Source organism: Scyliorhinus canicula, chromosome 10 (genome assembly GCF_902713615.1).
Source record: "Scyliorhinus canicula chromosome 10, sScyCan1.1, whole genome shotgun sequence".
Lineage (NCBI taxonomy): Eukaryota > Metazoa > Chordata > Chondrichthyes > Carcharhiniformes > Scyliorhinidae > Scyliorhinus > Scyliorhinus canicula.
Genome location: NC_052155.1, coordinates 78,698,309 through 78,725,888, shown reverse-complemented (window position 1 = coordinate 78,725,888; position 27,580 = coordinate 78,698,309). Strand labels below are relative to the sequence as shown.

Below are 27,580 nucleotides of genomic sequence, written 5' to 3'. Positions count from 1 at the left end.
GGCCATCGAGTTTGAAAAACAGCTTGAGGTGGGGGGAGTTGTTGGAAGCCCCCCATCCAGGCTGATCATATGGAACGTGAGAGGACTGAATGGGCCAGTAAAGAGGGCTCGCGTGTTCGCACATTTGAGGGGGCTGAAGGCGGACGTGGCAATGCTGCAAAAGACACACCTCAAGGTTACAGACCAGACGAAATTGAGGAAGGGGTGGGTCAGCCAGGTGTTCCACTCAGGACTGGACTCAAAGACCGGGGGGGGTAGCAATGTTGATCAGCAAACAAGTGGCATTCGAGGCAGGGAGAATCGTTTCAGACAAGGGGGGCAGGTACATAATGTTGAGTGGGAAGCTGGAGGGGGTGCTTATGAACATATGTGCTCCAAATTGGGACGTGGAATTTGAGGCAGGTTTTAGGTGAGATTCCAGATTTAGAGTCACATGACCTGATCATGGGAGGGGTCTTCAATACAGTCATTGATCCAGAAGTGGACTGGTCAAAATCCAGGTCAGGGAGGAGGCCGGCTGCGGCAAAGGAATTGAAGGGTTTTATGGAACAGATTGGGGGAGTAGACCTATGGAGGTTTGCACGGCCGAGGATGAAGGAATTTTCCTTTTTTTCACATGTCCACAAGGTATACTCTCGCATCAACTTTTTTGTTCTGATCGGTGTGCTAATACGGAAGGTGGTGGATATTGAGTACTCGGCAATCGCAGTGTTGGATCATGCCCCGCACTGGGTGGATCTACGGGTTAGTGTGGAGAGGAGGCAACGCTCACTGTGGAGACTAGATGCGGGGTTGCTCGCAGACTAAGCAATCTGTGGGTGGGTTAGCAAGTCCATCCAGAACTACCTCGAAACAAATGATACGGGGGGAGGTCTCTGCAGCGACGGTCTGGGAAGCTTTCAAGGCAGTAGTCAGAGGGGAATTAATCTCGATATGGGCTCACAGAGAAAAGGTGGAACGGACTGAGGGGGACAATTTTTGTTGAGGAGATACTCCAGGTGGACAGGAGATACTCTGAGGCCTCGGACGTGGGCTACTCAGGGAGCGGCAGAGGCAACAGGCGGAGCTTGGGCTGTTGACCACAGGGAAAGCAGTGAACAGTTGAGGAAAGCAAGGGGGGGCGATCTATGAGTACGGGGAAATGGCAAGCAGAATGTTGGCGCACCAGCTCAGGAAAAGAGAGGCGGCCAGGGAGATAGGTAAAATAAAGAGTAGAGACGGTAATACTGGCCTGGACACAGCGGGGCTAAACAAGGTGTTTAAGGACTTCTATAGTAAATTATATGAGTCGGAACCCCCAGCTGGGGTGGAGGGGATGAGGCAGTTTCTGGATCAGTTGAGGTTCCCGAGGGTGAAGGAGGACCTGGTGGAGGGGCTGGGAGCCCCAACTGAGATTGCAGAAATAATCAAGGGGCTGGAGGGCATGCAGTCTGGCAAAGCCCAGGAGCCTGACAGCTACCCGGTGGAATTCTACAAGAAGTTTTCAGAGATATTGAGCCCACTGCTGGTGAGGACATTTAACAAAACAAGAGAGAAGACAGTCCTCCCCCAAACAATGACGCAGGGCTCGATTTTATTGATCCTGAAACAGGAGAAGGATCTGGAGCAATGCGGTCATACAGGCCGATTTCTCCACTTAATGCCAAATTGCTGGCCAAGATACTGACCACAAGGATAGAGGACTGTGTCCTGGGGGTGATAGGGGAAGACCAGACGGGATTTGTTAAGGGCAGGCAACTCAAGGCCAATGTTCGAAGGCTGCTCAATTTTATTATGATGCCCTCAGAAGGAGAGGAGGTGGAGGTGGTGGTAGCGATGGATGCGGAGAAGGCTTTTGATCGGGTGGAGTGGTATTACCTGTGGGAGGCACTGGGATGGTTTGGGTTTAGTGAGGGCTTCATTGACTGGGTGCGGTTGCTCTATTAGGCACCAATAGCGAGTGTGCGAACGAACCGGTTGAGGTCGGGGTATTTTAAAGTACACCGAGGGACGAGGTAAGGGTGCCCCCTCTCCCGGTTACTGTTTGCCCTGGCCATAGAGCCATTAGCGATGGCGTTAAGAGCCTCTAGGAACTGGAAAGGGCTGGTTCGGGTGGGGGGGGGGGCCTCGCTCTACGCAGATGACCGGCTCTTATATATTTTGGACCCGCTGGAGGTGATGGGGGAAGTAATGTGAATCTTGGGGGAATTTGGCAATTTTTCGTGGTATAAATTGAACATGGGGAAAAGCGAGATGTTTGCGATCCAGGCAAGAGGACAGGAGAAGAAACTGGGAGAGATGCCGCTTAGAATGTCAGGGAAGAGCTTTCGATATCTGGGAATCCAGATGGCCCGAGAATGGGAGGTACTGCACAAGATAAACCTATTCCAGTTTGTAGAACAAATGGAAGGGGACATTAAGAGATGGGACATGCTCCCGCTGTCACAGGCGGGGAGGGTACAGACCGTGAAAATGACGGTCCTCCCCAGATTTCTGTCTGTCTTTCAGTGCCTCCCCATCTTCATCCCTGAGGCCTTTTTCAGGTGGGTGAATAAGATTATTTCGGGCTTTGTGTGGGCGGGTAAAACCCCACGAGTGAAGACGGTGTTGCTGGAGCGGAGTCGGGAGGAGGGTGGGTTGGCGCTGCCAAAGTTCTGTAATTACTTCTGGGCAGCTAATATAGCCATGATTAGGAAGTGGGTAGTGGGGAAGGGGTCAGTGTGGGAGCGGATGGAGGTGGCGTCATCTAAAAACACCAGTTTGGGTGCACTGATAACAGCACCTCTTCCGTTCTCGCCGGCCCAATACTCCACAAGTCCAGTGGTGGTGGCGGCTTTGAGAATCTAGGGGCAATGGAGGAGATATAAGAGAGTGGAGGGAGCATCGATTTGGACCCTGATTTAAAGTAACCATACGTTTGTCCCGGGTACGATAGATGTCGGCTTCCGGAGTTCGCAAAGGGCAGGAATTAGAAGGATGGGGGATCAATTTATAGATGGGAGCTTCCCCAGCTTGAAAGCCTTGGAGGATAAATTTAAATTGCCAGCAGGGAATAGTTTTAGATATTTGCAGGTGCAAGACTTCCTGGGAAAACAGGTGCCAGCCTTTCCGCTGCTGCCGCCACGAGGGATACAGGATAGATTAGTTTCCAGTACCTGGGTGGGCGAGGGGAAGGTATCGGATATTTACCAGGAGCTTTCGGAGGCGGAGGAAACCCCGGTGGAGGAGCTTACGGGCAAGTGGGAGGTCGAGCTAGGAGAGATAGAGGCGGGTCGATGGGTGGATGCCCCAAGCAGGGTTAATACCTCCTCATCATGTGCCAGGCTAAGCCTGATACAATTTAAGTTAGTCCACAGGGCACACCTGACAGTGGCTAAGATGAACATGTTTTTCGGGGCAGAAAATAGGTGTGCGAGTAGCCCAGAAAACCATGTCCACATGGCCCGAAGCTTAGAGGGTTTCGGCAGGGTTTTGCTGAGGCAATGTCCACGGTGCTAAAAACACGGGTGGTGCCGAGTCCGGAGGTAGCGATCTTTGGAGTGTCGGAAGAGCCGGGAGTTTAGGGGGCGAAAGAGGCCAACGTCTTGGCCTTTGCCTCCCTGGTAGCCCAGAGACAGATCATGTTAATGTGGAGGAACTCGAAGCCCCCCCACCCCCCCCAAATAAAATATTTAAAAAAGAAATGTCCCTCATGACTGACTCCACCACATCCGCTGGCAGTGCATTCCACACACTCACCACTTTCTGTGTAAAGAACCTACCTCTGAAATCTCCCCGATACCTTCCTCCAATCACCTTCAAATTATGTCCCGTCATGGCAGCCATTTCCACCCTGGGGAAAAGTATCTGGCTAGCCACTCTCTCCACACCTCTCATCACCTTGTACACCTCTATCAAGTCACCTCTCTCCCTTCTTCGCTCCAGTGAGAAAAGCCATAGCCCCCTCAACCTTTCTTCATAAGTCATGCCCTCCAGTCCAGTTAGCATTCTGGTAAATCTCCTCTGCACCCACATCCTTCCTATAAGGAGGCAACCAGAACTGGACGCAATATTCCAACTGCGGTCGAACCAGGGTTTTATAAAGCTGCAGCAAATCCTCGCTGCTCTTAAACTCAATCCCCCTGTTACATGAAAGCCAACATACCATATGCCTCTTAACAACCGTGTCAACCTGGGTGGCAACTTTGAAGGATCTATGTACATGGACTCCAAGATCCCTCTGTTCCTCCACACTTCCAAGAATCCTGCCTTCAACCCTACATTCAGCATTCAAATTCAAATTAAGCCTTCCAAAATGAATCACTTCACATTTATCTAGGTTGAACTCCATCCGCCACTTCTCAGCCCAGCTCTGCATCCTGTCAATGTCCTATTGTAACCTGCAACAGCCCTCAACACTATCCACAACTCCACCAGCCTTCGTGCCATCGGCAAACTTACTAACCCACCCTTCCACCTCCTCGTCCAAGTCATTTATAAAAACCACAAAGAGCAGAGGTCCTTAGGGGGTCAGGATTGAAGGCGCGAGCAACAGCGCCGCGCCCAACGGCCCCGGGGAGATACTCAGCGAGTCCGGTAGTAATAGCTTTGTTGAGAATTTGGAGGCAGTTTCGCCAGCACTTCGAGTTTGGGGCAGGATCAAGGGAAATGCCAATTCGGGGGAACCATAGATTTGAGCCAGAGAAGTGGGATGGAAATTTTCGGAGATGGGAGGAGGAAGGAATTAGGACACTAAAAGATTTGTTTCTTGAGGGTCGGTTTTCAGGATTGAAGGAGTTGGGAGCGAAGTATGGGCTGGAGCAGAGGGAAATATTTAGATATGTGCAGGTTCGAGACTTTGCCAGAAAGGAGATAAAGAGCTTCCCAGTAGAGCTGGCTTCCACATTACTGGAGGAGGTGCTGACAACAGGGGGACTGGAGAAGGGGGCAGTATCGGCGGTTTACAGCCCTATTTTGGAAGAGGAGAAGGCACCGCTGGAAGGAATCAAGGCAAAGTAGGGCAGCACGGTAGCATGGTGGTTAGCATAAATGCTTCACAGCTCCAGGGTCCCAGGTTCGATTCCCGGCTGGGTCACTGTCTGTGCGGAGTCTGCACGTCCTCCCCGTGTGTGCGTGGGTTTCCTCCGGGTGCTCCGGTTTCCTCCCACAGTCCAAAGATGTGCGGGTTAGGTGGATTGGCCATGCTAAATTGCCCGCAGTGTCCTAAAAAGTAAGGTTAAAGGGAGGGGGGGGGGTTGTTGGGTTACGGGTATAGGGTGGATACGTGGGTTTGAGTAGGGAGTGATCATGGCTCGGCACAACATTGAGGGCCGAAGGGCCTGTTCTGTGCTGTACTGTTTTATGTTCTATGTTCTATAAAGTGGGAGGAAGAGTTGGGAGAGGGTACGGAAGAGGAGTTCTGGTGTGAGGCACTCCGGAGGGTAAAGCCTCCACCTCATGTGCGAGGTTGGGGCTGACACAGCTGAAGGTGGGACATAGAGCACACCCCACAAGAGCGAGGGTGAGCCGGCTGTTTGAGAGGGTGTAAGCTATGTGAGAACGTTGCTGGGGGTGGCCCCGCTAATGACGTTCATATGTTTTGGTCCTGTCCAAAGCTGGAGGATTACTGGAAGGAGGTTTTTGGGGTAATCTCTAAAGTGCTGCACATGAAACTGGACCCGAGCCCTTGGGAGGCCTTATTCGGGGTGTCGGACCAGACAGTGTTGGAAACAAGTGCGGAGGCAGATGTTGTAGCCTTCGCCTCGTTGATCGCCTGAAGGCGGATCCTATTAAGGTGGAAACCAACCTCTCCACCCTGTGCCCTGGCATGGCAGGGGACCTGCTGGAATTCTTGACTCTTGAGAAGGTCAAATTTGAACTGAGGGGAAAAATGGAGGGGTTCTACAACTCATGGGCGTCATTCATTATGCACTTTCGAGAATTGGATTACATCGAACATTAGAAGGGGGTGGGCTGGGAGGGGGACTGTATGTGTTGATGGTGATTGTGGGTGATTCCTGATTCCTTTTTGTCATTTGTTTATGTTAACATGCGGGCTAATGTTTGAGGGTTTGGTGGGAGGATGGGATCGTTGTTCTTGATATGGGGATTGACATTGCATTCGTTTCTGATTGTTGTTTATTGTTGGGTGTAAATTTGGGAGAAAATGTAAAAAAGGAGAATAAAAATTTTTTTTATTTTTTATTTTTTTTTAAAAAGAGCAGAGGTCCCAGAACAGATCCCTGCAGGACACCACTGGTCACCGACCTCCAGGCGGAATACCTCCCATCCACTACCACGCGCTGTCTTCTTTCGGCCAGCCAATTAGCTAGCGAATGGGAGCCAGTGGGAGGGGGGGAAACTGCGGCCACCAGTTTTAGTGGTTCAATGAGCCGAGTGCATTTGTTTGGTTGGGGGTTGGAGTTGGTTAGGAGGGAATGTCTCGGAAATATTTTCTGATGATGAACATAGGATTGTCTCAGTTTTATTGTTTGCGATGCTTTCAGGGCCACCTTGGCAAGGCTTTGGGCCTACATCCTCTGGGCAGGCACTTGAGAATCCTTTACGGAGGAAATGTCTGTCTTCAGGTTAAGGCACGGGGGTGTGGTGACCCCGGATTCTTTTGGTCATCTGGAAAGCATTGGGTTTGGGGGTGCCAAGTAAAAAAGTCGAGAGTTTTCTCTTAGCTAAAGAATCTGAGGGCTGATGTAGTGTTTTTGCAGGAGACTCATCTGTAGATGAGGGATCATACCAAGTTTTAGATAGATAGAACAGTACAGCACAGAACAGGCCCTTCGGCCCTCAATGTTGTGCCGATCACCCTACACAAACCCACGTATCCACCCTATACCCGTAACCCAACAACCTCCCCCTTAACCTTACTTTTATTAGGACACTACGGGCAATTTAGCATGGCCAATCCACCTAACCCGCACATCTTTGGACTGTGGGAGGAAACCGGAGCACCCGGAGGAAACCCACGCACACACGGGGAGGACGTGCAGACTCCGCACAGACAGTGACCCAGCCGGGAATCGAACCTGGGACCCTAGAGCTGTGAAGCATTTATGCTAACCACCATGCTACCCTGCTGGAAGGGGTGGGTGAGCCAGGTCGTTCAAGTGGGCTTTCACGGTAGGACGAGGAGAGGCAGCAATTCTAATCAACAAATGGGTTCTTTTTTTAAGCGGACAAGGTCGTGGTGGACACATACCGTCAGTAGATGATTATTACAGGGCCTTTGGCAGATAGTCTGGTGGTATTCGTTAATATGTATGCTCAAAATTCAGATGATGCAGCATTTATTAGGAAGCTGTTGGTTTCCATTCCAGATTTGGATAAGCACCAACTGATTTCTGCGTGCTATTTAAATTGAGTGCTGGATCCGAAGATGGACCGTTCTAGGCCAAAATTGTTGGGGGTGCTCTCAGGGGTGGCGAAGATGCTGTTAACGTTCAAAGAACAGGTGGAGGGGGGGCAAATCCATGGAGTTTTATGCACCTGGGAGGGTGGAGATTAAAGAATTCTTGTTCTTCTCCCTCGTGCAAAAGGACCGACATTTTTTCAGGTGAGTAGGTCTCTTCGCCCTTGGGTGAGGAAGGCAGAAAACTTAGCCATTGTCGTCTCAGATCATGGCCCTCATCTGGTAGATTTGGTTCTGGAGTCGGGCCCCGGTCCGCACCCTTCGGGAGTTTAGGATTATTGGTGGATTTGGGATTTTGTGGGCGTATGTCCAAGGCCATTGATGAGTATGTGGAGTTCCATAAGAATGATTCAGTCTGGCCCTCCATGCTTTGGGAGGCCTTGAAGGTGGTGATTAGAGGCGAGATTATATCACACAAGATGCACATGGAGAGGCAGAACGGCAGATGTTGGTCTATGAGTTTTTGGAGGTGGACCCCAGGTACTCATGCAACCCTACCCTGGAGTTCCTGGCGAGCAGCAAAACGCAAAACATAGTTTAATCTGCTGTCTCCGGGGAAGGCGGTGAGGTAGTTGTGGCAATCGAGGGTGGCCTTAAGAGTACGGGAAGAAGATGAGCTGTCTGTCAGCTCATCAGCTGAGACAGCAGGCTGCCTTGCCAGAGATTATTCAGGTTAGGAATTAGAGTGGGAGCTTGGTTTCCACCCCAGATAAAGTTCACAATGCATTTGAGGCTTTTTATAAAATTCAGCATGTTTACATTTCACTACTGTTGGAAAACGGATAAGGACCCAACGGAGTGTGGGACATCCTGGCCTATCTTGCTGCTAAATGTGGATACCAAGATGTTAACCAAGGTATTGGCAGCAAGGCCGGAGCCCTGTCTTCGAGGTTATTGTGGAGGATCAGGCAGACTTTGTCAAGGGCCAGCGATGGATAGCCAATATCCTACGGCTGTTGAATGTGATTCTCTCCCCGTCCAAGGAGCCCCCATCTGAGGTGATGGTGTCTTTAAATGCCGGGAAGGTGGAGGAGAGGTACCCGTTTGAAGTCCTGCAAAGGTCCAGTCTTGGACCAAAATTGATTTTATGGGAACGGTTGTTATACGAGGCCTCCTTGGCTAGCGCTCGCACTAATACCTTGAGTTTGAGGTGCTTCCATTTGAAAAGGCGGCCAGATAGGGATGGCCGATAACTCCCTTCTTATTTGAGTTAGCGGTTGAGCCTCCTTAGCTTTAGTGTTGAACTGAGTGGAAGGGCTCAAGATGGGTAGAAGTGGAGCACAGGGTGTCCCTATATGTTAATAATCTGTTGTTTTATGTACAGACCCAGCCCCCACTGTATGTGATATAATGAAGCTATTGAAGAGCTTTGGTTCATTTTTGGGCTTCAAGTTAAATTTGGAAAAGAATGAAAGTTTCCCGGTGAATTGTTTCTGAGGACTCGCATTTGGCAGATAGAGTGAAAGTGAAGGAGAGGGAGCCAAGAGTAGATGATGAGGTGTGGAGTCAAGCTTTTCGGGTGAATTCCACGTCTTCATGTGCACGACTTGGTCTGATCCAGCTTACAGTGGTGCACAGGGTGTACCTGACCAAAACTAGGAGTGTTTTTCCTTCTGGAGGTATAAGGCAGATGTGAGCGGTGTTCAGGAGGGCTGGCCAATCACACGCATGTTCTGGTCTTTCCCCAAATTGGTAAGCTTTTGGGTCTCCTTCTTCAACACCATGTCAGCAATTCTGAATATTGAGCTGCCCCCCCCCCCCCCCCCCCTTTGGTGCCATTTTTGGGGTGTCAGGACTTGCCAGGGCTGCAGATGGGAGTGAAGGCAGATGTCCTTGCCTTCGCATCACTGATTTCCCAGAGGAGAGTTCTGCTGTGGTGGAGGTCCTCTTCTCCGCCCAGCGTCTCGGTATGATTGGGGGACCTAATGGATTGCTTGTACCTGGAGAAAGTCAAGTACACTGTCAGGGGGTTGGTTGAAGAGCACTATCGGAGATGGCAGCCATTCATGACCTACTTTAAGGAATTAATCATCATCAGCTGTAAAGCAAGGGGTGGGAGCACATTATTTTCCCAAAGCGTTGGGTTCCTACAGCACAGAGAATAAGCCCAACACTGTATATTTTATAAAGTTATCTTTCTTGCTAACTGGACTTTTTCTGCTGAACAAATTAAGATGACTCCGGCAAGACCCCTGATCACAAGATTGAACCACTGCCTGGGAGCTATTGCCAGGAGCTTCAAGGGACAAATAATTATTTTGTCAGTTTCTGGGATGCCACACCTAGTTATGCCTGGAGAAACACGAACAGACTCCCATGACACCTGGGACCGTTCAGACAACAAAGAACAAAGAAAAGTACAGCACAGGAACAGGCCCTTCGGCCCTCGAAGCCTGCGCTGACCATGCTGCCCGTCTAAACTAAAATCTTCTGCACTTCCGGGGTCCGTATTCCTCTATTCCCATCCTATTCATGTATTTGTCAAGGTGGCCCTTAAACGCACTAAAGATTCCAGATTTCAAAGGAAAGGATTCCAAAAGCCAATTTCAAATAGGAATGTCATTTGCATGTGGTAAACCAACCATCTCATTCTAATATAATGGTGTACGTTTTTCTTTCAAATTGGATGATACACGAGTCCCAATATGTCAAAAGTCTCACATACGAGTCCTTTACAGATCACTATTTCAAGATTACCTTGCCAAAGTAAGTAATAGCTTCCTTATATTTGTCAATAATATCCTCAGGACTCAGACAGTTCTTCGCTCTTCCAATCTCAGTACTAGTGTCTGCACTGATGCCATTTGTTGTTAATGCACCTGGAAGGTTAGAAAAAGCAACAAAATAAGCATTTTAAAATCAAAATTCTGTGTAGAAATCTCAATCTATGTTGCCATGCAGGTTATTAAAAAAAAGATTAAACATAGCACAAGTGGATAGCACTGTGGCTTCACAACGTCATGGTCCCAGGTTCAATTCCCCCCTGGGTCACTGTCTGTGCGGAGTCTGCACATTCGGCCCCTGTTTGTGTGGGTTTTCTCCGGGTGCTCCGGCTTCCTCCCAAAGTCCAAAGACGTGCAGGTTAGGTGGATTGGTCATGATAAATTGCCCTTAGTGACCGAAAAGGTTAGGAGGGGTTATTGGGTTGCGGGGATAGGGTGGAAGGGAGGGCTTAAGTGGGTTGGTGCAGACTCTATGGGCCGACTGGCCTTCTTCTGCACTATATGTTCTATGATCTATGATAGTCATTAAGCTACTCCCATTAAGCAAAAGCCATTATTCATCACAACTCAAATCACTTTGTTTTGGTAGATGAAAACACAGATGTGATGAACCAATAGACCACCTTCTATTTTGTAACCTTGCATTGGATCATAAAACATGCAGTAATTGTATATTTTCAATACGATAGCTCCTAATGTCCATGATCCAGAAAGGCCAGAGACAAATAATTGATAACCCCATGCAATTGTGCGCCTTTTGGACCACAGTATTATGCACAAACAACTACCAGAAGTATGGTGAGCGTTTGGAAACAATATGAAATAAACCACACTCTATTCAGTAATGTCATGCAAAGCTTCACACTTTCTGCTTCAAAAGAAAATTATGATGGTTAGTCTCAAAATCTATCTTCAGTGACGAGGTTGGCAGGATCCGGTATAGTCAGTGTTACTGGCTGTTGCGGGAGTAAAAGGAGTTCCAAATCTTCAATGCAAACAAACACCCTGGTCACACTACAAGTCAAGAACATCTAGTACTGGTGAATCATTTGAAACAAATGCACCAACATGGAATAAATGCAAATCAGCAGGATGCAAGTCATCTATACATATATTTTTTTTTTTAATTGCCAATTGGAGTACATTCGCTACTTTGTCTCTTTCCAAACTGCTAATGTTTAATCAAGTTAAAATCTGCCTTCAATTCCATGAGTTTCCACTTCGGCCAACAGCCTCTTAAGAGGTACTTCATCAAATGCTTTCTAGCAGTCCACGTAAATGAGATTATCATGAATCAGCAAGGAGACAGCAGTAGGCAGTATTCAAAGGGACTTATCTGGTATGTGTCTCTCTCGGTAACAAAGTTAGAACGGCAGTTTAGATAATAAACAAATAGGAATAACTTATGGAGGAGAAACAAACAATAGATGATTGGGAAGGTCCATGAGAAGGTCAAGAAAGCTGATAGGGGCAAACAGCCGAATACATAGAAGGCAGACAGCCGAATACAAAGAGGGCAAAATGAAAGAACAACAAAGGTATAATTGCCTGAGAAAATAGCAGCGCCAGTTACCATCCTGCAGTCTCAGAAAGCGGACAGGTCAGTTTCCAACCACCAAGCCTGAAGGCCAAGTCCACAGAAAATGAGCTTCTAAGTCTTCGAGCCAAGGCAGTGCAGAGAACCTTTATAATAGCAGTTTTAAAATATCTTTGCTGGACCAGAAAAAAGATGGTTCTCAGATTTAAGTATCATCCCTGTACTGTGCAGTAACTATAGCTAGTTATTCCATTTGGATGCTGTTTGGCAACAGGGACATCTCAGAGGTCTGGTATCGTAGATGCATTGTGTAACAAGGGGTAACAAGGGGTATATTCTACATAAACTGTGTCTAGTAATTCATACATCTTAATTATGTGAACTGTGTGTATTATCTTTTCTTTAAAAAATAGTCCTTAACATTGCCGGGGGAGGGGGGGGGCAAACCACGTTCATATATTTTAGTCCTGTCCAATGTGGAAGGTTACTGGAAGGAGGTATTTTGAGTAATCTCTAAAGTGGTGCACATGAAACTCGACCCGGGCCCTCGGGAGACCAAATTCGGGGTGTCGGAGCAGCCGGGGTTTTGCAAACGGGTGCAGAGGCAGATGTTGTAGCCTTCGCCTCGTTGATCGCCCGAAGTCGGATCCTGTTAGGGTGGACATCAACCTCTCCACCCTGTGCCCTGGCGTGGCGGGGGGGACCTGCTGGAATTCTTGATGCTTGTTAAGATCAAATTTGAACTCAGGGGGTTCTACAATTCATGGGCGTTATTCATTATGCACTTTCGAGAATTGGATCATATCGAACATTAGGGGGGTGGGGATGGAGGGGAAGGGGGCTGGGAGGGTTGGGGAGAAAGGGACTGTATGTGTCAATGGCGACTATGGGCGATTCCGGATTCCTTTTTGTCATTTGTTTATGTTAACATGCGAGCTAATGTTTAGGGTTTGGTGGGAGGATGGGATCGTTGTTCTTGATATGGGGATTGACATTACATTCGTTCCTAATTATTGTTCAGTGTAAATTTGGGAGAATAAAAATATATATTTTTAAAAATAATAAATAATCCTTAATTGTTCCACAACGACTGGGCTATTTATTCTCACCGGGGTTTCACTTGTCTTCTCACACACCGAAACAAAGTAAAACTATACACCCCCAAAGAACCAGTGATCCAAGTTGGGATACCATCACCGATAATATCAATGTGCTCCACGACAAGGTCCACAGACACTTCCCTGTCCACTATTTTATTCACCTCTTCAAATAAGTCAATCAGGTTTGTCCCTTCACAAATCTATGTTGGCTTGCTGATCAGCTGAAAATTAAAGGTGGCAGAATTTAATTGGAGACAACCATATTGCAGAGACAGGAAATTGGCTGAGTGGCAGTAAATAATGGACGAGGGCATACTTTCATCTGTGATCTAGAACTAGGCATCTGGAGCAATAACTAGTGATCCCTCGGATAATTTTCACGACAATCCAAAGGCAATTAATAATAAAAATAATTCTTACAATGTTTATAGAGTTTCCTAACTCTTTCAGGAACTTGATCTTGGGTTAAAATGACACACATTTTATATAGTCTTTTTAAAGTTCTATTTGCACTCTTTTCAGAAGCAATGACATTTCTTAAAAAGGTAAGACCGGTCATTCCGATGACAATAGGAATGTGGAGAAATAATTCTCCCCATTCATGCTGCCAGAAATCTGAATGAGAATTTTACATTTAAATATATATTATTGAGACCAGTAAGATTTTGAAATAAAATTGCTGCTGAAAGTAGATGGTCACGTTTGGGTTCCTTGTAGCTATATGGAAGTCTGAGACTAGATTTGTGAGCAATACGAAAGAACTCACAAGTCGGTGAGTTCTTTTGTACTTTTTTTTTTAAATGTTTGTTTCTGTAAGTTTACTTTAACCTTTTGTGATATTGCTCACAAATTGCATTGTATCCGAATAAAATGTTCTGATGAGCAACGATAAAGATTTCATCCTTCTTAAATTAATAAACTTCACCAAATAATTATTACATATACTGAAAATGCATCATATTTTGCTGTAATGCAAAATTCAGGTAGTAACTTGAAATGCCCATTTTAGTAGGAGAATAAAAATCCCTGTACAATTTGCACCCAACCATGGGCTTTGTGCATGACAAACATTTTGCAACAACATTTCTAGTTTGGTGGGGAGGGTGAAAGCTGATCTGGCAAGATGGGATGGTCTCCTCCCTCGGTCATTGGCGGGTCGGGTACAGACGGTTAAAATGAATGTGATGCCGCGATTCCTGTTTATTTTTCAATGCCTGCCGATTTTCCTGCCGAAGGCATTTTTTTTTTTTTAAAGAGAGATTGAAGGGATGATTACCTCGTTCATATGGGGAGGGAAGGTGGCCAGAATTGAAAAGGTGGTGTTACAGAGAGGAACGCAGGCAGGGGGTTTGGGTCTTCCGAATCGGATGTATTATTACTGGGCGGCGAATGTGGAGAAGGTACAGAGCTGGGTCAGAGGGGTCGACTCTCAGTGAGTCAGAATGGAGGCGAGTTTGGGTAGTGGATCGGGATTGAAGGCACTAGTGACAGTGCTGCTCCCAACTCGCCGAGGAGATACCCAGGGAGTCCGATAGTAATAACCTTGTTGAGAATTTGGAGGCAGTTTTGACAGCAGTTCGGGTTGGGAGTAGGGTCAAGGGAAAAGCCGATTCGGGGGAACCACAGATTTAAGCCAGGGAAGTGGGATGGAAATTTTCGGAAATGGGAGGAGGAAGGAATTAGGACACTAAAATATTTATTTCTTGGGGGTCGTTTTGTGGGATTGAAGGAGCTGGGACGAAGTATGGGCTGGAGCAGGGGGAAATATTTAGATGCATGCAGGTTCAAGACTTTGCCAGGAAGGAGATAAAGAGCTTCCCAGTAGAGCTGGCTTCCACATTGCTGGAGGTGCTGACGACAGGGGGACTGGAGAAGGGGGTAGTATCAGCCGTTTACGGGGCTATTTTGGAGGAGTAGAGGGCGCCGTTAGAAGGGAATAAGGCAAAATGGGAGGAAGAGTTGGGAGAGGGTATGGAGGGAGAGTTCTGGTGAGAGGTGCTCCGGAGGGTCAATGCGTCCACCTCGTGTGCGAGGTTGGGGCTGATATAGCTGAAGGAGGTGTACAGAGCACCCTTACAAGGGCGAGGATGAGCCGACTCTTTGAGGGGGTAGATGTGTGTGAACGTTGCGGGAGAGGCCCCGCAAACTACGTTCATATGTTTTGGTCCTGTCCAAAGCTGGAGGATTACTGGAAGGAAGTGTTTAGGGTAATCTCTAAAGTAGTGCACGTGAAGCTAGATCTGGGCCCTCGGGAGGCCACATTCGGGGTTTCTGACCAGCCGGGGTTGCAAACGGGCACGGAGGCAGATTTTGTAGCCTTCGTCTCGTTCATCGCCAGAAGGTGGATCCTGTTAGCGTGGAGATCAACCTCTCCACCTGTGCCCTGGTGTGGCGGGGGAACCTGCTGGAATTCTTAACGCTTGAAAAGGTCAAATTTGAACTAAGGGGAAGGATGGAGGGGTTCTACAATTCATTGCCGTTATTCATTATGCACTTTCGAGACCTGGATCACATTGAACATTAGCGGGGTTGGGGGCTGGGAGAGTTGGGGGGGGGGGGGGGGGGGTGGAGAGAGGGACTGTATGTGTTAATGGTGACTATCAGTGATTCTTGATTCCTTTTTGCCATTTGTTTATGTTAACATGCGGGCCAATGTCTGGGGTTTGGTGGGAGGATGGGACCGTTGTTATTGAAATGGGGATTGACATTACATTCGTTACTGATTATTGTTGGGTGTAAATTTGGGAGAAAATGCGAAACAGGAGGAGAATAAAAAATTTTTTTTTTTAAACATTTTGCTTGCAAGATAGCAAGTGACTGAACATTAATACAATATCCACAACTATAAGTTGTTGTCTGTAAAACTTCAGACACTTCGACCACTTCATTATTCAAATGTTTTACGCAGGTGCTCTTATTTGGGAGATGAACAAAAGACAAACACAAATTTACAATTCAACCAAATGTATTATCGAACACAGTTAAAAGTTACCCCAGCCACCGCCCCCCCCCCCCCCCCCCCCCCCCCCCCCGCCCCCGCTTAATTATCTCAACTACAAAAATCCCAAAATTCTTGGTACTACCCTAGTTGATGAACTCAATTGAGCTGCAGGTCCAATTCAGAGTCTCAGTTGTCACAGGGCCTCCGTCGGCGAAGGCGAGTCTCGCACGCTGCTTCCTTCTGTCCTCTGGTCCACCATCAAATCTTCTCTGTTGCCTCTGCGTCAAGTATTCGCTGGGAGGGTCCTGGTGGCCGATTCTTATTCCCCTCTTCACGTCTTTCCAGAAATTTCTCTGGCACTCAGCCAATGAGGTTTCGGGGCAGTGGTCACAACACCCAATAGAGATGCCGGTTGCAACTCTGCAGGACACCAGGAACCCACCCCCAGGCAGTCCATCTCCAGGTATGTTGTCCGCCCGTAACCTTACTTCATATTTGGTAACAGCTGGAAATCGGAGCACCAGAAAGTCGAGCTTCATTTGGGTAATCCACAACAATCGATCCATGTAAATGGGACCAATCGTCTTCCATGTCCTGTTTCTATGGAGTCCCAGACGTGCCCTGACTATCTGTCTCTGCTCAGGGTATTCAAACTTGGCTGTTTGAATTCCCATTAGACTTACCCCTAGCCCGGACTTAAAATATCCAATTGTTAATTTAAAGTGTTCAATTGCATATCGGGCTTCAAATTCAAGTCATTGTCCATTTTACCACAATAAGTATGCATAATCACAAGACGACAATTTACAATTTTGTTTACAAGAGTTATTAAAGTGCCTAACAATGGCTGGACTCAATACTATCATGGGCCATATCCATCACAGAAAAACGTTTGTTGCTCCTAAATTACCAAAGAATTCAGATGGCAACCACAGAGCAGGGCAACCACTTTTATACCACTATGGCAAATAGATCAACTGGAGTGCCAAGCTGCTCTCCAAATAAGCATAAATAAATCTTCGCAAAACTATGGCTTTACACTGGCATGTCTGTAATGAATGTGTTGCAAAGCAGCTAAACATTTTCTTCCACATGCCGTTTGAGACTCATTTCTGGTTGTTGTGAACTTGCTCAAATGGTTGCGTGCCTCAAATGGATCCATGTCTCAAAAAGATGTACCATCGATGATCTGGCAATTGTTAACAGATCCACCCCAACACACTGCCATTTACTCTGAACTTCTAGCTGGAAAATGTTCCATGGCCAAGGTTTGTGCTAGCTCTCAACTTCAAAAGAAGATTGACTTCTCGGTGCTCTACAAAGTTATTATGGTTTGTGATTGAATGCATTTGCGAGGAATTAAAAATAGTTTTCTGGCAATAAGGAGCTCATAATTGAAGAACAAAAAAAAAATGCAAAAAGTTTAAAGATAGATATTGACGCGATTAGGTAAAATTATGGTGTAAAGTTGATGCAAAGGGCGTTTTCAATAGGATTGGATTGGATTGGATTTGTTTATTGTCACGTGTACCGAGGTACAGTGAAAAGTATTTTTCTGCAAGCAGCTCAACAGATCATTCAGTACATTGGAAGAAAGGGAATTGAACAGAATTCAAGAAAGTACATGAGAATACATAATAGGGCTACACAATATATACTGTCGATTGACCTCATGTCAAAATTCACAATTATTTCACAAATATGCCAGTGTGGAAATGAGAAAGCAAACTTGCAAGCAAAACCTAAAAAGCTGCATGTGTCATGTACGTACATTAACTGACTTATTGGCATTGGCCTTAACATAAGTGCGACCGAACAATGACATAAGGCCTCATCAGATCGGAGATGGTGATATCCATATCTGTTGAGGCATTTTTATCACTGTACGTTATCATGTGCAATTTGTAAATTCCTTCTGACTGGTAAGGGATGATGGATGAGCAAAATGTTATTTCAAAGAAGACCTTTGTCGAACGGATATCGTAAAATATCAGTTCTATAGTTTTTTTTTAATATTTTCATTCTCCTCCTTTTTCACATTTTCTCCCAAAGTTATACCCAACAATAAACAACGATCAGTAACAAATGCAATGTCAATCCCCACACAAATAACAACAATCCCATCCTCCCACCAAACCTCCAAACATTAGCCCGCATGTTAACATAAACAAATGACAAAAAGGAATCAAGAATCACCCTTAGTCATCATTTATCTTTAAGAAGTATTTTTATTAAGGTTTTGCAGAATTTTTCATAATAAAACAGTAGTAACCATAATAACAAAACAAACTAGAGTGAACATTAACATAGTGCAAAAAGAGAATCTACAATAACAATTAAATAGACATTACCCCACACAACCCAGTCTTCCCACACCATCCCAATGAAGCACTCACACACACACACACACACAACCCCCCCCCCACCACGGATTGCTGCTGCTGACATTTTAATTTTCCCTGAGAAAGTCGACGAACGGCTGCCACCTTCGAGAGAACCCTAGCATAGACCCTCTTAAGGCAGACTTTATTTTCTCGAGGCTGAGAAACCCAGCCATGTCGGTAACCCAAGTCTCTACACTTGGGAGCTTTGAGTCCCTCCACATTAATAAAATCCGTCTCCAGGCTACTAGGGAGGCAAAGGCCTTGTCAGCCTCTTTCGCCCCCTGAACTCCCGGGTCTTCTGACACTCCAAAGATCGCTATCTCTGGACTCGGCACCACTCGTGTGTTAAGCACCTTGGACATTGCCCTCGCGAACCCTTGCCAGAACACTCTAAGCTCCGGGCATGCGCAAAACATGTGGACATGGTTTGCAGGGCTGCCCTTGCACCTCATACAACTGTCTTCTACTCCAAAAAACTTGCTCATTCTCCCTGCCGTCATGCATGCTCGGTGGACGACCTTAAATTGAATTAGACTGAGCCTGGCACATGATGAGGAGGAATTAACCCTGCCCAGGACCTTTGCCCACAGACCCGCTTCCAACTCCTCACCTAGCTCCTCCTCCCACTTGACCTTGGGCTTCTCCACCGGAGCTTCCTCCGCCTCCTGTAGTTCCTGGTAGATATCCGACACCCTTCCCACCCCCACCCAGGTGCCGAAGACCACCCTGTCTTGTATCCTCAGTGGCGGCAGCGTCGGAAAGGTCACTACCTGTTTTTTCAGGAAGGCTCACACTTGCAGATATTTCCCTTTGTCATCATTAACACATACAGTCCCCTCCCCCCTAATGTTCGATGTAATCCAATTCACGAAAGTGCATAATCAATAATGCCCATGAATTGTAGAACCCCTCCATCCTTTTCCTCAGTTCAAATTTGACGTTCTCAAGAGACAAGAATTCCAGCAGGTCCCCCCGCACGCCAGGGCACAGGGTGGAGAGGTTGATCTCTACCCCAACAGGATCCACCTTCGGGCGATCAACAAGGTGAAGGCTACAACATCTGCCTCCACACCCATTTCCAATCTCAGTTCTTTAGTTAATTGTAAAAGACAAAAGTGCTTTTCTTGGGATGTGGTGAATATTTTGCCCCAAATACCAACACATCCCTAGCTACTGATTCCATCCCCATCCTTGGTCACTGCTTCAGGCTTAACAGACTGTCCACAACAATTGAACCCTGAACTGAGCTTCCAAACACATGTCCTCTCCATTGCAAAATCCACCCAATTCCACCTCTGTAATTGCACTTCTCGGTCCTGCATCAGCCACCCACCTTCCACTCTCCATGAACCTGAGCTCATCCAAAGTTACTACCTGTATCCGAACTCACACAAGGTCCCGTTCACTCATCAGTTTTGAGCTCAATGATGTAACCCCCCCACCATGTACTCCATGAACTCTTATCAGCTCCTTCATCACTGCTGACATCTTCAGCGGCCTCGGGCTCGACTGGTCCAAGCTCGGCTCAATACCCATGTTAAAATCTCTCCCCATGAACAATACCACTGGTGTGAGTCCAAGTCTTGAATCCTCCCCAGCACCCACCACAAAGTCTACATCATCCCAATTTGGGGCATAAACATTTACCAGGACCACTGGCATCCCCTCCAGCTTTCCACTCACCGTTACGATCTTCCCACCACCCTGAGTCTCCGCCACAATATGCTCCACTTCAAATGCCACCCACTTATTCACCAATACCTCGTCTTCATATCCAGTCCCGAGTGGAACACCTGCCCCACCCATCCTTCCCTCAACCTTGCCTGGTCCAGTCTTTAAGTGCTTCGCCTGTAAAAAGGCCACATCCGCCTTCAGACTCCTCAGGTGCACGAACACACTTGACCGTTTGACCGAGCCTTTCAGTCCCCTCACGTTCCACGTGACCAGCCTAGTCTGGCGGGCACACTGCCTCCTCCCCTGCCGATCAGCCATACACCTTTTTGGGCAAGCCCCCGGCCCTGTCACGCGAGTCTCCCGGCCCACCCCGGATGTAAACCGTCCTTTTCCAACTGCGCCATATCAGCCACACCTTTGTCAGCAACCCTCTCCAGCAGCCCCCACAACAAAACATCAACCCCATTTCCCCCCAAGCCTACCTCCTTTCAACCCCCCACTTCTCCCCTGTTAACTAGGCTGTCTAAGTAGCATGGCGGTTCCGCCCAAGGCCTCCAACCTCCCTCCACCCCCAATCCGACTCCCCTCCCGTCCCATCCATACCCCTGAACAGCAGCAAAAGGTGCACTCAACCTCGACTTTGCCCCATGCACAGCCTGCCCACCAATCACACTGCCATCAAACAAAGGAAACACTTCAAAGGGAAAGAAAATTTAAATAAATAAACAAACAAACAAACAATCAGAGGCACTCCTCCAAAGTTCAATGTCCTCACTCTCTTCCCAGTCCATTGTCCCTCATGAACTCCCATCCTCACTACTTTCATGCTAGAATAGTACTCACGCTTCTGGAAAGTCACCCAGAGGCGGGCCGGGTACAGTACTCCAAACTTCACCCCTTTCTTAAAGAGGGCAGCCTTGACCCAGTTAAACCCAGCCCTCCGCATCACCAGTTCTGCTCCTAACATCCTGCTACACCCGAGTTCGTTCACAGGTGTACTTTCTCGTCTGCCTCTCCTACTCGAGGATCTTCTCCTTATCCAGAAAGTGGTGCAACTGCACCACCATCGCCTTTGGCGGCTCACCCGCTTGCGGCCTCATCAGCACCCTGTGCGCTCGGTCGACCTCCAGGAGGCGGTCAAAGCCCCCCACCCCCAACATTTTGGCCACATACGTGTCAGTTTCCGCGCCTTCAATGCCTTCGGGTATTCCCATGATCCTCAGGTTGTCTCTTCTGGAGCGATTCTCCACCTTCTCCTTCAGCCTTTTTTGGATCTCCTGCATCACCCCTACCTCAGCCCCCAAAGAGGCCAAATGCTCCTCTTGCTCCCCCATCGCCTTCTCCACTTTCTGAACCATCCAGCCCTGGGACTCCAGTCTCTGCTCCACTCTCTCAATCTCCGATTTAATCGGTTCCACCACTTTGGCCAGGTCTTCCAGGGCGTCCTTCTGCTGGCTGAACTTTTGTGTTCAGGAACTCCACTAGCTGCTCCATTGACCACTAGATGGGTAGGGCAGCTCCTTTGTCCTCTGCCATCTTATCCTGTGGCGCACCACGAAGACTATCGTGTTCCAGCAGCTCATTTCCTCTCATCCCACTCCAAGATCGTCGATCCATCCACCAGCCACACCAGAGAAGTAACACTTTCTGCAGGCAATCCTGCACCTTTTACTATCAAATATTTTGCACTTCGGACAGGGAAAAGATCAACACATACCGCCTTGAGCAAATGTGCAACCACTCACTCCATGGCCACCACCGGAAGTGTGACTTTTTACATAGGAGAAGCAGGGCAAGAAAGGGAGCAAGGTAATAGCAGGACAGGGGAGATGGAAGCAGGAAGTATTACTTGGGTGAACAGAAAAAGAGAGTGAGATTTTAAAAAAATTTTTGTCTCTCAATGAAAATCAGTAGTTAAAACTGGTCCTGGGTAGATAAAAGTATTGCAATGAATTTACAGCTCAACTAATTGAATCACTTGATACAAATACAGATAATGAGAGCATGTGATGTCTAAATTTAATTGAACAAAACTAAACATAATAGAGGTGGCACAGCATGTGATGTGTAGCAGCTGTAGCATGTGGAGCAGGTGTGTTATCCACAAAAACTACATTTGCAGTCAGCAGCTTGAGGAACTTTGGCTTACAACTGATGAGCTGGAGGCCACGCTTTGGATGCTGTAATGCACCAAGCAGACAGGAACGTTACCTGGCCATTTAGTTTTCCAGAAGGCAGACACACCCCTTCGGCTAGGGTGTTCTGATTTGGTCCGTGGTCAGTGACAGGAGAGTGTCACGGCAAGTGAGAGAGGTATGGAGACCCAGAAAGTAGAAGTGGAAGAGCCTCAATCCTTATAATTGTCCAGCAGGTCTGAGTTCTTGCAGCTTGTACAAACGTGAGGGGTTGCAGGGTAGATGAGCAAACTGACCATGACATCATGATTGCTGGATCACTACCTAAGCCATATGCAAATAAAATTATGAAATTGAATGCATGGCTCAAAGATTGGTGGAGAAAAAGAAATCATGGGACTCTGGCACTAGTACTGGGGAAAATGGGAGCTGTACTATTGAGATCTTCATCTGAACGGTGCAGGGAGCAACGTTATGTTGAGTCGTATAACTAAGTCAAAAGTGAGAGCTTCAAACAAAAAAGTGGGAGGGAAGTGATCACGATGGAAGATGTGGCAAATTAAAGAGAAATGCATGCAATCCAGTAGGACAACGATAAAGGAAATGATAATCAGAGTGTAGCAGGAAGGGACAGTGCACACAAACTTAAGATTGCAGATCATTAAGATTAAGATAAAACCAGAGATTTCAAGAATGGTAAAAAGACAGGAGTTAAAGGCTCTGTATGTGAATGTGTGCAAAAATTGTATCAAAAATGCATGATCATTTCAGAAGTATGTTTGCAAGGTGACCAAGGCTGGGATCTAAATATTCAATGAGATTTCACATTCCAAAAGGACAGGAAGGTAGGAAAAGGCAATGGGCAGCCCTGTTAATTAAGAATACGTCAGTAAAGCAGTGAGAGATTGTTAATTTAAGAGTTCAAGATGTAAAATCAATTTGATTACAAACAAGTAGCAAAGTTTCAAAATCTCCTGTGGAAATTATTTAAAGGGGCCCTCAACAGCAGCTACATTGCTCAATTGACTATACAGGAAGAAAAAAATGGGGGCTTGTAAGAAGGGTGCTGCAATAACCATGGCTGATTTTAATCTTCAAACAGATTGGATGAACCAGATTGGCAAAGGTAACCTGAAAGATGAGTTCAAAGACTGGACAGGAGTTAAAAGACTGCATTTGGGACATTTCTTTTTAAAAGTAGTATGTTCTTGTGGCGGCACGTGGTACAGTGGTTAGCACTGCTGCCTACGGTGCTGAGGACCCGGGTTCGAAAACCTGCCTTGGGTTACTGTGCATGTGGAGTTTGCACATTCTCCTCATGTCTACGTGGGTTTTACCCCCACAACCCAAAGTTGTACAGGTTCGGTGGATTGGCCAAGCTAAATTGCCCCTTAATTGGAAAAAAAATATTTGGGTGCACTAAATTTTTTTTTAAAGTAGTATGTTCTAGTGTAAACCAGCAAGCAAACTATTTTAGAGTAATGAGACAGGATTAATTAATGACGTCACTGTAAAGAAGCCTTTTGGTAACGATGATCATAACATAACAGAATCTCAAGTCCGAGGGCAAGAAGTGTGAGTCTAAGACGAGAGACTTGTACTTAAATAATAGCAATTGCAAGGGTATGAAGAAAGAGTTGGCAAAAGCAACAGTGAAAACATGTCAAGAGGTAGGACATTGGCAGGCATTTAAGGATACATCGCATATTCCATTGTGAAAGAACAACTCTATAAGACGAATGCATCATTTGTGGCTACCTAAGGAAGTTAAGGGCAGCATTAAATTGAAAGAATAAACATACAATATTGCAAAGATTAACATTTGAGTTAGAAGGTTGGACAAATTATTGACAGTGGCAAAGAATAATTGTTTTTAAAAATAGGGAAAATTATGAGATAAAGCTAGCTGGAAATATAAAAACAGATAGTAAGAGCTTCTACAAGTATTTAAAAAGGAAAATAATAAATAAAATGAGCATTGGTCCCTCAGAGGTTAAGATAGGAGAATTAGTAACGAGAAACAAGGAAATGGTGGAATTTCTGAACAGCTGTTTTGTGTCTGTCTTCATTGCAGAAAACAAAAATCCCAAGAATAGTAGAAAATCAAAAGGTAAAAGGGAGGGAGGAACTGAAAACAATCGCCAGGGAAAAAGCAATAGGAAAACTATTAGAACTAAAGATTGAAAAGTCCACTGGACCAGTAGCTTTCCTCCTTTAGAAGAGCTGTCCAATCTTCTGACCTAATACAAATTTTTCTAGTATTATATATTAGACACCAGTGGGATACCAGAACTTGAGGAGAATCAGGGTGCAGTGGTGAGTGTAGTGGTCATCAATAAGGAGAAGGGTCTGGAAAACTGAAAGATCTGAAGGTGGATAACTCACCTGGACCAGATGGACAACACCTCAGGGTTCTAAAGGAGCTAGCTGAGGAGATTGTGGAGGCATTGGTGTTGTTCTTTCAAGAATCACTGGAGGCAAGGAAGGTCCCAGAGGACTGGAAAAGGCTAATGTAACACCCCTGTTTAAGAAGGAAGGGAGGCAGAAGATGGGAAATTACAGGCCGGTTAGCCTGACTTCGGTCATTGGTAAGATTTTAGAGTCTGTTATTAAAGATAAGATTACGGAGTACTTGAAAGTGCATGATAAAATAGGACTGAGTCAGCACATCTTCATCAAGGAGAGGTCATGTCTAACAAATCTGTTAAGAGTTCTTTGAGGAGGTAATAAGGAAGTTAGACAAAGGCAAACCTGGAGACGTGATCTATTTAGATTTCCAGAAGGCGTTTGACAAGGTGCCATATAGGAGGCTGCTAAATAAGTTAAGAGCCGATGGTGTTAAGGGTAAGATACTGCCATGGATAGAGGATTGGCAGAAGGCAGAGTGGGGAGAAAGGGTTTTTTTTCCAGGATGGCAGGCGGGGACTAGTGGTGTGCCTCAGGGGTTGGTGTTAACGATTTGGAAGAAGGAACTGAGGGCACTATTGCTCAGTATGCAGCTGATACAGAGATATTCAGAGGGACAGGTAGGATTGAGGAAGCAGCAGGACTGCAGGAGGGCTTGGACAGGCTAGGAGAGTGGGCAAAGAAGTGGCAGATGGAATACAATGTGGCAAAGTGTGAAGTTATGCAGTTTGGTAGGAAGAATGGAGGCATAGAATACTTTCTAAATGGGGAAATGCTCAGGAAATCAGAAGCACAAAGGGACTTAGGAGTCCTCGTTCAAGGTTCAAGGTTCTCTTAAGGTTAACGTGAAGATTCAGTCGGCAGCTGGAAAGGCAAATGCAACGTCAGCATTCATATCGAGAGGGCGAGAATGAAGGGCAGGGTATATTTATGAGCCTGTATAAAGCTCTGCTCAGACCCCATTTGGAGTATAGTGAGCAGTTTTGGGCCACATATCTAAGGAAGGATGTGCTAGCCTTGGAAAGGGTCCAGAAGAGGTTCACAAGAATGATCCCTCGAATAAAGAGCTTGTCATATGAAGAGCGGTTGAGGACTCTGGGTCTGTACTCATTGGAGTTTAAAAGTTATGGGGGGAATCTTATTCAAACTTACAGGATACTGAGAAGCCTAGATAGAGTGGATGTGGAGAGGATGTTTCCAGACTGAAGAAACGATTCTTTAAAACTGAGATGAGGTGGAATTTCTTGGCCAGAGGATGGTGAATCTGTGGAACTCATTGCCACAGAAGGTTGTGGAGGCCAAATCAATATCCTTTTCCAACATAGCTCCGTATACCACTGACACTGTCCCCTTCTCCAGTCCCCTTGCCGCCAGCACCTCCTCCAACAACGTGGAGGCCGGTTCCTCCAGGAACACTCCGTACTTTTATACTATATTTCCCATGCAATAAACACCAACATTGCATTTGCCTTCCTAATCACTTGCTGTACCTGCATATTAACCTTTTGTGATTGATGTATCAGGACACTCATTTGTTTATGTTAACATGCGGGCTAATGTCTGGGCATGGTGGGAGGATGGGATCGTTGTTACTGTTATGGGGTTTGAGATATTTGTTGTTGGTTATTGATTGTTGTTGGGTATAAATTTGGGAGAAAAATTGTGAAAAATGAGAATAAAAATATATTTTTTTTAAAGTAGGGAGTGCTGTTACAAATGCACAGGACATTGGTGAGATAATCCTGAAGTACAGTGCAGAGTTTTAGTCTCCTTACTTAAGGAATGATTTAATTGAATTAGCTGTTCAAAGAAGATGTACTCGACTGATTCCACAGGTAAGGGGGTTAGCTTATGAGGAAAGGTTGAACTTTTTGGGCCGATATTCGCATTTGAATTTAGAAGAATGAGAAGGTAAAACTTGGAAGGGTGGATGCTGAGAGGATTATTCCCTTTGTAAGGGAGTCAAGAACTAGGGTTCACAGTTTCAACATTAATGGTCTCCCATGCTTTCTCTCAGAGCAGGATCACTTTTAGAAAATCTGCATATTAAAGCGAGACAGCTAGTCTCACTTGAATGTACAGATTTCCGAGACATGGGATCTATCCCCTTCAAACTGTCCAGTACTGGTCTCCACAAATGGGGACCAGACTGAACGGCACTCATGGGGGTCTCCCAGGAGATCAGTGGCACTGCCAAGGTGCCCAGGTGGCACTGCCAGGGTGGCATTTTATGAACGGTGGCAACCGGCCGGGGGATCCTCCCATAGTGCGCTGGGGCGGGGCGGGGGGGGTCACTTCGGGGGCTCCAGAAATCGGGATGCCATTTTTAAATGGCATCCCGATCTCTCACTACACTGAGGAGTTCCAGTGAGCTCAGCCGTTTTACAGTACCATTTTACAGCGCCGCAAGTGCCGGGAAACACACGGCTAAATGCGTTCGCTAATAGGACTTGGTTCCCATCTAGTTAAATCCCGCCCCAAGTACGTTGCCAAGTGAAAATCCGTTTCAGTTAACTGCCAAAAGTTCCCTTCACCGCTTAGTTATTTGGACCTGCATTTATAGATAAGACATTATTCTCTAAAAAAAATGCAAGAGACTGTTATGTTTCTTAAATGAATGCTAGAAGTCGTTCAGTAGTTGAAGGATGGTTTATTGTGCTCCACAATAAATGACTTCGTTAGCTTGTATTTACAGAATAGCACTTGTAAAGATACTGCTTTTCTATGCTCTGCAACTAGGCCTGACCACACTCGCAGCCCTGAGCTCAGCTTCCGTCCCTGTGCTGCTCCACCGTCTCTCCAGCCAAAGTGAGCAAGGGAGGGCCTTCAGCGTCACTCTTATATGTCCCCTTGCTGCCCCCTGATGGTACTTCCATTTCTCATCAGCCCCTTCTGTACACACTCAGGCGAGGATCACTACAGAGACAATGGTTTCTCTCCCATTACTCTTTTTGGCAGGAGACCAAGATTGTAGAAAAGCAAACAAAAAGGACTGGAGTCAATGAAGAAAGTATTTTGTATTGTCCCATTCTCTATTTGTCTATTGATGTAGATCCTGAAGTAAACAGCCAGTGTCTGTTAGACTACCTTCCCGTCATGGAAGGATAGAACAATATCAGGTTCCAGAACTTTTAAATGTTTTGTGAATTCAATTCTGTTGATCTTTTATCTGAATTTCTTTCTAGATTTGTGGACTTTGCATCACAATTAATTGGGATAAACAAGAGGTGGAAAACATTTTTCTGTCGACACATATTAAACTGTAACTAAATATTAGAAAAACTACTGTTTCCTACCCT

At 46.3% G+C, this 27,580-nt stretch overlaps 1 protein-coding gene across 1 annotated transcript in view; it reads right to left on the bottom strand.

Annotated features, from left to right (window-relative positions):
* The window catches only part of trappc9 (trafficking protein particle complex 9), a 1,005,291-nt gene that overhangs the window by 928,188 nt on the left and 49,523 nt on the right, over positions 1–27,580 (bottom strand). The window contains 1 exon segment of the mRNA XM_038809220.1: positions 10,079–10,200. Coding sequence (XP_038665148.1) covers positions 10,079–10,200 — 122 coding nt within the window.